Raw genomic sequence first — 11,239 nt, 5'->3', positions numbered from 1 at the left:
TGGAAAAGCTGGGGAGGGACATTTTATAAGGTCATGTTGTGACGGGGCGAGGGGAAATGGCTTTAAGCTGGAAGGGGGAAGATTTGGGCTAGATACTAGGAAGTCATGCTTTACTGTGAGGGTGGTGAGACACTGGAACAGGTTGCCCAGCGAGGCTGTGGATGCCCCCTCCCTGGAAGCATTCCAGGCCAGGCTGCATGGAGCTGTGAGCAGCCTGGTCTGCTGGGGGTGTCCCTGCCTAAAGCGGAGGTTGTGACGTGCGGAATCAAACTCTGTAACCCAAGTAAGATTACATAGCAGGTCTGGTTTATTCAGTGCTGCGCAGACACCAGGTGCAAGGGGGATAGATCCACCTGACCTGCGCAGCGTCTGGAAAAGCCGTGCTAGAGATATAGGCCAAACTAATATATAACCAATAGTTTTCCTGGAATTGGGATATATATTCATTACACCCCCGAGAGTTCATTAGCGTGCAGACCCTCCCCTCGTGCTCGTGCACAGTGGGTCGTGGGATGAAGATTTGTTGTCTCCCTCGCGAGGGCTTCTGACTTTTCTCGCTGTAAACTTTTGACCTTTCGGGGGGGCATCCCCCCAAACCGGTTTCCTCTTGCCCTGTGGCCATCTGATCACCTCCCTGCCAAATGTGCTTGGGTTGTTCTCAAACCCTTGTCTTTATCGCCTTCATCCCCTGAAAGACCTGAACAGCTGCATTTCTGGGTAGGCACTCAGTTTGGGTAGCTGCGTTCTTTTTGGCAAGAGCTTTCTTTGTGGTGGAGGCCTTGGCTAGGTTTGTTGTGAAGGAAGAAGTCAATAGGTGAGGTGGTCTGCTGAGCTGGGAGGGAGGCTTTCCATTGGAGGAGGGGTTGGCCAGCAGGGACAGGGAGGTGACTGTCCCCCTCTACTCTGCTCTTGTGAGGCCCCATCTGGAGTACTGTGTCCAGGTCTGGAGCCCCCAGTACAGGAAGGACAGGTGGTGGAGAGGGCCAGAGCAGAGCCATGATGACGATCAGGGGACTGGAGCACCTCCCCTACAAAGACAGGCTGAGGGAGCGGGGCTTGTTCAGCCCGGAGAAAAGAAGGCTGCAGGGTGGCCTCATTGTACCTAAAGGGAGCCTACAAACAGGAGGGGAACCATCTCTTGGAAAGGGTAGATAACTGCAGGACAAGGGGAAATGGTTTGAAGTTGAGGGAGGGAAGATTTAGGTTGGATGTCAGGGGGAAATTCTTTGCAGAGGGAGCGGAGAGGTGCTGGAACAGGCTGCCCAGAGAGGTTGTGGATGCCCCGTCCATCCCTGGAGGTGTTCAAGGCCAGACTGGATGGGGCCCTGGGCAGCCTGGTCTGGTATTAATCGTGGGGGTTGGTGGCCCTGTGTGAGGCAGGGCGGTTGGAGATTCCTGATCCTTGAGGTCCCTCCCAACCCTGGCCATTCTGTGATTCTGTGAGGCTCTGCCTTCCCTTCTCGCCCTGCCTACGCCAACCGCCGTGCCACAGTCTGTTTGCTGGCTCTGGCTCTCTTCCGCCACGTTCCTGGTTGATCACGTTCCCGAGAGCAGCCTTTGTACATTCAGCATTTGACCACGTCACTCCTGGCTCCGCTCACAGCGCCACAGAGCCACTGTGCTTCCACACTGTGAGGGGACTGCGGGTCCCTGCCTCTCCCTGAACTGTTTCCCGCAGATCTCTTGCGATGGCTCGGCTTCCTTCTCATCGTCTTCCCCCGTTCCCATCTTAGCAAAAGTTGATTTCCTTACTAAATGCGCCGACTTTCTCAGCCGCTTTCTCGTCTTGTGAACTGACACAAGTGTGAATACGGGTGTCTGACAGTGGCACAGATGGTTCTGTGGCTGAACCACAAGTCCTCTCACAGGCACCTGTGCTGCTGCAGGGCCCGTCGCAGGGCTTCGTGCAACCCCGTTACCCAGCGTAAGGGCTGGACAACCACAGGGCCAGTCACAACGGCAGGGCCTGTCACCAGGGTTGAAGCAAGTGCAGGCTCCGTCACGACAGTTGGAGCACCTGCCGACTCCGCTGGAGGGTTGGAGCGGTTGCAGGGCCTGCTGAGGTGTCATCAGCTGCAGAGATCTCCAGGGATGGAGCATCCACAAGCTCTCTGGGCAGCCTATTCCAGCACGTCAGCACTCTCTCGGTGAAGCACTTCCTCCTGCCATCCACCCTAAACCTTCCCTGGCTGAGCTGAGAACCGTTCCCCTTAGAGCTGACATGCAGGAGGAAAGCCCGAGCTCCGACGCAGCTGGAAGCAGCCCTGGACCTGGCATGCACCCTGAACACGGTGGCATCCCAAGCCCAGACACAAGCCCAGAACCGGGCTGCTCCTGCCAGTGCGGCCTGGGTTCTTGAGGAATGTGGGCCGTGTGCCGCGCTGGGGATGTGGCCCGAACCCAGCTCAGCCCGGACTGGGCCAGGTGAAGTGAGGTCTGGGATAGCGCATTCATGGGGGAGACAACCGTGTCGTCAAGGCCCCTACCTGTGCCCACCTCAGCAAAAGCAGGGAAGGATGAAGCTGACAAATGTGTGTGGGGGGAATCTCTGATCTTTATTGTGTTGGACTTTTGGGACCAGAGCAAGCAGGGGAGATGGGAGGGGGGTGCGACCCTGCACACAGCAGGGGGGGGGTTGAAACTAGATGATCTTTGTGGTCTTTTCAACCCACTCTACGACGGGCGCTCGGCTGCTCCTACGCAGACTTGGGGGCTGTGCGTGGGGACTTTGTCTCTGAAGTTGTTCCTGGGAGCAGCTTCATTCCCGCGATGTCCTCCGCCGTTGAGCCCGCCTCCTGCTGCCTCCTTGGCGTGAGCCGCGGGAATTTTGAGCCCGACGTCTCTGCGGAGGAGGGCTGCGGGTGCGGGTGCGCCGTCGCTGCCTGGACGGTCCCCTGCGTCCGGGCACTCTGGAAGCCCTCGGGGATCTCGAAGTGGCAGACCTTGACCGGGTGCCTCTCCGCTGCCCTGGGGCTGGCGTTTGCCGGCTGCCACGGCGTCTTCTTGGCCGGCTCCGGGAACTCGGGGCCCGACCTCGCAGCGGGGAGCGGCTTCGTGTGCGGCTTCTTCCCCGCTGCCTGGGACGTCTTCTGCGAGCAGCTGCCGGAGACGCCCTGGAGGACCCTGATGCCCTCCGCCTGGTGGATGTGTGGGAGTCGCTCTCAGCACTCGGGGCTGCTGAATGTCTGCTCCCACGGCGTCCTTGCAGCTGCTCAGAGGTAGCCTGATCCTCCGATGACCGTGGCCCGTTAGTCTCCTGCTCAGTCTCAGGCACACTGGGCAGGTCGCTGTGCTCAGGCAGCTGGGAACTCTGTGATGTCGTCCCCAATGCTGCCTGGCTGGTGGGCATGGAGCCCAAGGTCTCAGGCTCCATGGAGCTGCTGGATGGTCCCGGAGCCCTCTCGCTGGCAGTGCAGGGCCCAGCAAGCTCGGTGTTGGCACTGGAGGCTGTAAAGGGAGGCAGGGAGGTCATGAGTCTGAAGCTGCAGCACCACAGTGGGATCTGCCATCCCACTTGGGGCGGACAGACTCTGGCAAAGCTGCCCTGAGCACTGATTGCCTCTTACCAGTACGCAGGCCAGCACAGCTGTCGCACTCCCACGTGGCTGTGGTGTCATTCAAGTGGGAGCACTGTCGGTGGGTGCCCTCAGCAGCGCAGGAGCTGCACAGGAGCAGCTGCCAGGGCCTGGGGAAGCAAAGTGGTTGTGGCCGTGAGGACCAAGTGAGCCAAGCCAGGGAGTGCCCGGCACAGCACATCTCTGGTGCTCAGTCCTTGCTCTGCCAGCCTGTGGAGAGGCTGAGATCCACCGCAGAGCCGCAGTGAGCTGCTGCGGTAACTCACCCACTGCTCTCGGCCTGCTCTCTGCCTCCATGGTACAGGCATTCGCTGGCATCACAGTGGCTGTGCCTCTGGAGAAGTGCTTCATATGCGTTGTTGTCCTCCCATGCTGGTATTCTACAAGAAAAGGGAGAGGAAGTGATGAGCCCCCAGAGCCCCAACATAAGATCCAAGGTTATCCAAACATATCCACCCCAACTCTACTTCCAGAGTCTCTATGAAGTTGGGGCACGTACTCATGAGACAGCCAAGGGCCAGACCTGCAAAGGCAGTCCCTGGGCAGGCTCAGCACAACAGCCTTAATGTCAGCCGAATTGGGGAGAAGGACACCAACCTGTATGGGATTCGGATCCCCAGAATGGCCATTTCTGCAAAGAACAGAATGCTGTCTCGACATGCAGCGCACTGGAAGCACAAAGAGCCAGCAATCGAGGCCTGTTGCTGCAGGAGAAGCACAAGCAGGGTGAGTGTGAGCAGTGCCTGGTGCTGCTCAGCACCAAGCATGCGTGCAGGGTGAGGGGAGGGCTCCTACCTGGATGCAGCCCCGGTGGAACCAGGCATGTTGGCACGTTGGGCACACCAGGGTATGATAGGACAAGCTGTCCCCCACAGGCTCAAGGCAGATGAGGCAGTGGGTGCCTTCTGATGGAGCTGGGTAAGTTTCCTGTCGAGGGCGGTGCTCCGAACAGAAGGTCCTGGGGGAAGAGGGAAGATGTGGTCACAGTGAGAAGTGCTGTGAGGAGGGCAGAGGAGCAGGAAGGAGCCTCAGGCCCTGCCTCTGTCTCTGGCAGGCTGCTGGGAGGCGTAAGTGCGGGTTCCTCCCTGGCTTGGCTGCTGCTGCCGGTCCTTACCAATGGTACCCAAAAAAGTGGGTGACACATTCACCGTCCATGGCACAGGGCAGATGGAAGCTTCGCCGACAGCTTGTCACCACACATGTGATGGAAGCCCCCCTCTCGCCACAAACAAAGCATTGCTGGAAAGAGAAGAACAAACCCGTCAGCAACAGACCTCAGGGCCTCGGTGGCTGGCCCCACACCTCTGGGCACAGCCAGCTGGGTCACATTCTACAAAGGTGCCTAGCAGACAGGGCTCGTCTCCTGTGGCAGCACTTTGTCGTGGAGGTGGTTGGAAGGGCTGCGATTGCTTTCCTTGGTCCAGACTAAACTGGTGTGAGCCCCTCCTGGCACAAATCTGCCTGCTCCGTGCAGGTCCTCACCTGCTTGGTGGCCTGTTTGACTGCACGTCTGATGGCATCAACAGGGAGGCCCAAAGTTCCCGACTGCGTTGGTCTTGCGTCAGAAGAGATTATGGCAAAATCCTGTAGGAGAGAAAAGAGCAGGACCTCATTAGGACAGAAGGGAAAGGAGCATCCCTGGTGGTAATCTGGAAGGAGCCCATGGGGGAACTCACCAAGCAGAACTCATGGACATGAATCCCACTTTCAGAAAGCATGTTCCCGCAGATGTCCGTGTCGACATCTGCCCGGCCACACAGGATGCACACTGCAGAGGAGAGAGCAAATGTGAGCAGCGGTGAGCAGCTGGCAGGGCCAGGTGTCCCTGAGGGCCGTCCCCAGGGTCCTGCTCTGGAGCGGTGGAGGCGGTGGAGGGGAAGGGGCTGTGGCAAGGCCAAGGCAGCCACGGGCCAAGGCAGACCCCCTTGCCAAGGAGCAGAGGGGCCCTGCCTTGCAGCAGTTGGGGCATCCGTGCCTGTGCTTTCCTTGCCTCCCACCTGCAGGCAGAGCCCCAGCACTCCTCTGCCTGTTGGCAGGAGCTGTGCACAGGGATGCTGTGCTCTCACCTGGCTCCTCCGAGCCGGAGGCCTTCCTCTTCCTATCGGACATGATTGTGCGTTGATAGCGAGCACTGTGAGATAGCAAGCACTGCGAGAGTCCTTGCTCTCTCTGCGCCTCACCAGACCGCACTGATGCTCTGCCTGACCCGGCAGCCTTTGCTCTGCTCCAAGCTTCGCGCATCACAATGGCCACTCTGTGACACCCACTGTGACATCACGGTCGCTGCCTCACAGAGGGTGTGGGCGCAGGCCCTCAAGCAAGAGGGTGGCAGCCCTTGCAGGCAGCACAGAGTAAGGACCCGGTGCTGCTGTGCAGCAGAGGAAGGACGGCCTCCCTCAACCTGCTGGCACTGCTCCTCGTGGCAGATGCTGGAGTCTACATTCCCTTGGGCTCATTTGCAGCCCTGGTGCCACGCCAGCGCTTCTGATCAGAGTCTAGTCTAGTAAAGATTGCAAGTTAACAGCATATTTGGTGTCTAGTGTGTGTGGTGAGTGACTTTTTACAAGGTCTGGTAGGGATAGGACATGGCTTAATCTAGTTTTAATCTAGAAGAGGAGATCAGATTCAGTCTTAGGGGAAATTCTTTTCTGCGAGATTGGTGAGGCAGGGGCACAGGCTGCCCAGAGAAGCTGGATGGGGCCCTATTCCAAGCTTCTACGGTGTCAAATCTGGCACAGCAGGTGGTCGGGATTAGTGCAGCTTGTAAGGTCCCTTCCAACCCGAGTCTTTCTGTGATACTTTGGTAACAAACTCTGCTGCTGTACCGTAGCCACGACCTTAGCGTCGTATCTTCAATGTTTGTCTAAAGCGCACAGCTGCTGTGTCTGCTTCTGTGCGACAGGCAGCAAGGAAAGTGTAAGTGATGTGCGTAAAGACACGTATGTGATTCAGTGTGAAGCTTGGTTGAAGGAACAGAAAGGAAACCCCAAAACATCATGGTAGTGAGCTGCCCAAGCATATTCCTTGTAGCGTGGCTTGACTGTTCGTGACTGCAGCTGAGCTCAGCTTTAAGCTCTCTCTTCCTTTGGTGCCTTTTTCACTGCAGTGACATTTTGGCTCCTTTTCTTCTCTCTCCAGAGAGAAAACCTGCCTGCTCCCATTTTCCCAAACTTTTGTCATTCCTCTTTATTCCTTTAAGTTACTGTTTCACTGTTTTATTTAACCTGAGTGTTTGAGTGTTCAAATACTTTTACTAGACAGCCATAGGGAAGTCCCAGTGAAGGTGAAAAATTCCAAGACTCTGCAAAGAAGTGAAGTAAGGCCCTGCAGCTCACTCAGCAGTGAAGAGTCGAGCCAGAGATGAAAAGCAGGCTGGCATCTTGCCTTGCGGAATGACGAGCATTTGTCTTTGGGTCTGTCCAGCTCAGAAGAGCCATTTATCTACGTGCATCAAAGCTTCAACCGTTCTGCAGTCTGTGGAGGGAAACTGGCCTACCCATGCCACGATTCCCCTCAAGTCTACATCTAAATTTCGGCAGGAAAACTGCGTTGGGTGAGATGAAGATCCAGGTTGGCAGGGAGTCAGTGACCACCTCAAAAGACACGGGTGTTAGTCGAGAGTGTGCTGGTAGAGCATCCTGAGCTCTGCTTTCTGCTCTGAAAGGCTGTTTGCCCTGTAAATTGTAGGTGAACGGAGAGGTTTAAGGGGACTGGCAAAAGACAGTCCAGTAAGAATTGCTGTGGCTACCAGCAGACAGTTGGTTTGTTTTTACAGCGTTTCCATATTTCTTTCTTTATAAACATTTTCCTAAGCTTGTTCCTGTGGAACTGACGTGGATCTCAATTCCCTGAAGCCACGTGGATCCCAATTCCGTGAAGCCAGAGTAGTCCCTGAAATAAGCAACGCTGCTCTGCATCTGAACTTGTCAAAGCCCATTCAAGTGTGGCACCAAAAGTAGGCGTGATTCCCGGCCCTGTGGGTCTCAGTGGCTGCTCCCTGCCACCCTCCGTGGCATCGTGGTCATCACCTCATGGGGGAGATGTGGGTGCGGGCCCTCATCTCCCACGCAAGAGGGTATCAGCTCCACAGCTTCTCTGAGCTACCTATTCCAGTGTACCACTGCCCTCCGACTCAAGAATTTCCTCCCAGCGTCAAATATTTATCTTTTGTCTTTGTTCAATTTTGTGCACCACCTCCGAGCACAGCTAGTTCCCTCTGGTTTCCCTCGACACCTTTCCACTTGCCTGGGTGACGTACCAGATCTTCTTTGAAAGGATACTTTTCCCCCCTTCATGGCAGAGAAAGAATCACTTCCATACCATGAAATCAGATATCCCTTTTCCAATTGCTTTGTCAGCATCCCTTCAAGGGGATCCCAGATGCCTGGCTTCATTGCCCACCAAGTCTGGGCCACGGGGCCCATTCTCCTGTTACCAGAGCAGCCAGGGAGCACAGTGCTCACCCGCGTGACGGCTGAAGTCTTTTCCCATATCTCTCAGCTCGGCCGTGGTCGGGAGTTGAACAGGAGGTTCCTGTCGCCTCTGTGAGCTGTGCCTCTTCTGCCTCCTGTTCTTACCATCATGGAATCATAGATCCCAGAATCTTTAAGGAGGGTTGGAGAAGACCTCTAAGATCGCCTAGTCCAACTGTCCACCTCTCAGCGATATTGCCCACTAAACCATGCCCCTAAGTTCGACATTACTATTGCGTGCAGTTCTGGAGCCCCCAGCACAGGAAGGACATGGAGTTGTTGGAGCAGAGCCAAGGGAGGGCCATGAAGGTGATCAGAGGGCTGGAGCACCTCCCCGATGGGGACAGGCTGAGGGAGCTTTGGGCTGTTCAGCCTGGAGAAGAGAAGGCTCCAAGGAGACCTTATAGCGGCCCATCAGTTCTCAACTGGGGGCTATGGAAAAGCTGGGGAGGGACATTTTATAAGGTCATGTTGTGACGGGGCGAGGGGAAATGGCTTTAAGCTGGAAGGGGGAAGATTTGGGCTAGATACTAGGAAGTCATGCTTTACTGTGAGGGTGGTGAGACACTGGAACAGGTTGCCCAGCGAGGCTGTGGATGCCCCCTCCCTGGAAGCATTCCAGGCCAGGCTGCATGGAGCTGTGAGCAGCCTGGTCTGCTGGGGGTGTCCCTGCCTAAAGCGGAGGTTGTGACGTGCGGAATCAAACTCTGTAACCCAAGTAAGATTACATAGCAGGTCTGGTTTATTCAGTGCTGCGCAGACACCAGGTGCAAGGGGGATAGATCCACCTGACCTGCGCAGCGTCTGGAAAAGCCGTGCTAGAGATATAGGCCAAACTAATATATAACCAATAGTTTTCCTGGAATTGGGATATATATTCATTACACCCCCGAGAGTTCATTAGCGTGCAGACCCTCCCCTCGTGCTCGTGCACAGTGGGTCGTGGGATGAAGATTTGTTGTCTCCCTCGCGAGGGCTTCTGACTTTTCTCGCTGTAAACTTTTGACCTTTCGGGGGGGCATCCCCCCAAACCGGTTTCCTCTTGCCCTGTGGCCATCTGATCACCTCCCTGCCAAATGTGCTTGGGTTGTTCTCAAACCCTTGTCTTTATCGCCTTCATCCCCTGAAAGACCTGAACAGCTGCATTTCTGGGTAGGCACTCAGTTTGGGTAGCTGCGTTCTTTTTGGCAAGAGCTTTCTTTGTGGTGGAGGCCTTGGCTAGGTTTGTTGTGAAGGAAGAAGTCAATAGGTGAGGTGGTCTGCTGAGCTGGGAGGGAGGCTTTCCATTGGAGGAGGGGTTGGCCAGCAGGGACAGGGAGGTGACTGTCCCCCTCTACTCTGCTCTTGTGAGGCCCCATCTGGAGTACTGTGTCCAGGTCTGGAGCCCCCAGTACAGGAAGGACAGGTGGTGGAGAGGGCCAGAGCAGAGCCATGATGACGATCAGGGGACTGGAGCACCTCCCCTACAAAGACAGGCTGAGGGAGCGGGGCTTGTTCAGCCCGGAGAAAAGAAGGCTGCAGGGTGGCCTCATTGTACCTAAAGGGAGCCTACAAACAGGAGGGGAACCATCTCTTGGAAAGGGTAGATAACTGCAGGACAAGGGGAAATGGTTTGAAGTTGAGGGAGGGAAGATTTAGGTTGGATGTCAGGGGGATTTCTTTGCAGAGGGAGCGGAGAGGTGCTGGAACAGGCTGCCCAGAGAGGTTGTGGATGCCCCGTCCATCCCTGGAGGTGTTCAAGGCCAGACTGGATGGGGCCCTGGGCAGCCTGGTCTGGTATTAATCGTGGGGGTTGGTGGCCCTGTGTGAGGCAGGGCGGTTGGAGATTCCTGATCCTTGAGGTCCCTCCCAACCCTGGCCATTCTGTGATTCTGTGAGGCTCTGCCTTCCCTTCTCGCCCTGCCTACGCCAACCGCCGTGCCACAGTCTGTTTGCTGGCTCTGGCTCTCTTCCGCCACGTTCCTGGTTGATCACGTTCCCGAGAGCAGCCTTTGTACATTCAGCATTTGACCACGTCACTCCTGGCTCCGCTCACAGCGCCACAGAGCCACTGTGCTTCCACACTGTGAGGGGACTGCGGGTCCCTGCCTCTCCCTGAACTGTTTCCCGCAGATCTCTTGCGATGGCTCGGCTTCCTTCTCATCGTCTTCCCCCGTTCCCATCTTAGCAAAAGTTGATTTCCTTACTAAATGCGCCGACTTTCTCAGCCGCTTTCTCGTCTTGTGAACTGACACAAGTGTGAATACGGGTGTCTGACAGTGGCACAGATGGTTCTGTGGCTGAACCACAAGTCCTCTCACAGGCACCTGTGCTGCTGCAGGGCCCGTCGCAGGGCTTCGTGCAACCCCGTTACCCAGCGTAAGGGCTGGACAACCACAGGGCCAGTCACAACGGCAGGGCCTGTCACCAGGGTTGAAGCAAGTGCAGGCTCCGTCACGACAGTTGGAGCACCTGCCGACTCCGCTGGAGGGTTGGAGCGGTTGCAGGGCCTGCTGAGGTGTCATCAGCTGCAGAGATCTCCAGGGATGGAGCATCCACAAGCTCTCTGGGCAGCCTATTCCAGCACGTCAGCACTCTCTCGGTGAAGCACTTCCTCCTGCCATCCACCCTAAACCTTCCCTGGCTGAGCTGAGAACCGTTCCCCTTAGAGCTGACATGCAGGAGGAAAGCCCGAGCTCCGACGCAGCTGGAAGCAGCCCTGGACCTGGCATGCACCCTGAACACGGTGGCATCCCAAGCCCAGACACAAGCCCAGAACCGGGCTGCTCCTGCCAGTGCGGCCTGGGTTCTTGAGGAATGTGGGCCGTGTGCCGCGCTGGGGATGTGGCCCGAACCCAGCTCAGCCCGGACTGGGCCAGGTGAAGTGAGGTCTGGGATAGCGCATTCATGGGGGAGACAACCGTGTCGTCAAGGCCCCTACCTGTGCCCACCTCAGCAAAAGCAGGGAAGGATGAAGCTGACAAATGTGTGTGGGGGGAATCTCTGATCTTTATTGTGTTGGACTTTTGGGACCAGAGCAAGCAGGGGAGATGGGAGGGGGGTGCGACCCTGCACACAGCAGGGGGGGGGTTGAAACTAGATGATCTTTGTGGTCTTTTCAACCCACTCTACGACGGGCGCTCGGCTGCTCCTACGCAGACTTGGGGGCTGTGCGTGGGGACTTTGTCTCTGAAGTTGTTCCTGGGAGCAGCT

General features: G+C 56.6%; 1 protein-coding gene across 1 annotated transcript; it reads right to left on the bottom strand.

The window, feature by feature from the left end:
• Positions 1-2,758: 2,758 nt before the first annotated feature.
• On the bottom strand, positions 2,759-5,684 carry LOC128079505 (PHD finger protein 7-like). Its single transcript, XM_052680794.1, has 10 exons — positions 5,642-5,684; positions 5,252-5,343; positions 5,058-5,159; positions 4,690-4,814; positions 4,371-4,533; positions 4,173-4,279; positions 3,842-3,955; positions 3,567-3,685; positions 3,388-3,447; positions 2,759-3,111 (listed from the first exon to the last, which is right to left on the bottom strand). The coding sequence occupies exons 1-10, from the start codon at positions 5,682-5,684 to the stop codon at positions 2,759-2,761; spliced, it is 1,278 nt and encodes a 425-aa protein (XP_052536754.1).
• Positions 5,685-11,239: the final 5,555 nt, after the last annotated feature.

The sequence above is a fragment of the Tympanuchus pallidicinctus genome, unplaced genomic scaffold (genome assembly GCF_026119805.1).
Source record: "Tympanuchus pallidicinctus isolate F22 unplaced genomic scaffold, pur_lepc_1.0 scaffold19, whole genome shotgun sequence".
Taxonomy (NCBI): Eukaryota; Metazoa; Chordata; class Aves; order Galliformes; family Phasianidae; genus Tympanuchus; species Tympanuchus pallidicinctus.
Note: the sequence above shows the minus strand (reverse complement) of the source record. Positions and strands in the feature narration are given on the sequence as shown.

Bases quoted from the DNA above. Each gene is read 5' to 3' on its own strand.
- LOC128079505 (XM_052680794.1), bottom strand. From the start codon at position 5,684: ATGTCCGATAGGAAGAGGAAGGCCTCCGGCTCGGAGGAGCCAG. The intron at 5,344-5,641 runs GTGAGAGCACAG...TCTCCTCTGCAG, and splicing joins CTCCGGCTCGGAGGAGCCAG to TGTGCATCCTGTGTGGCCGG. The intron at 4,280-4,370 runs GTAGGAGCCCTC...CTTCTCCTGCAG, and splicing joins TCCACCGGGGCTGCATCCAG to CAACAGGCCTCGATTGCTGG.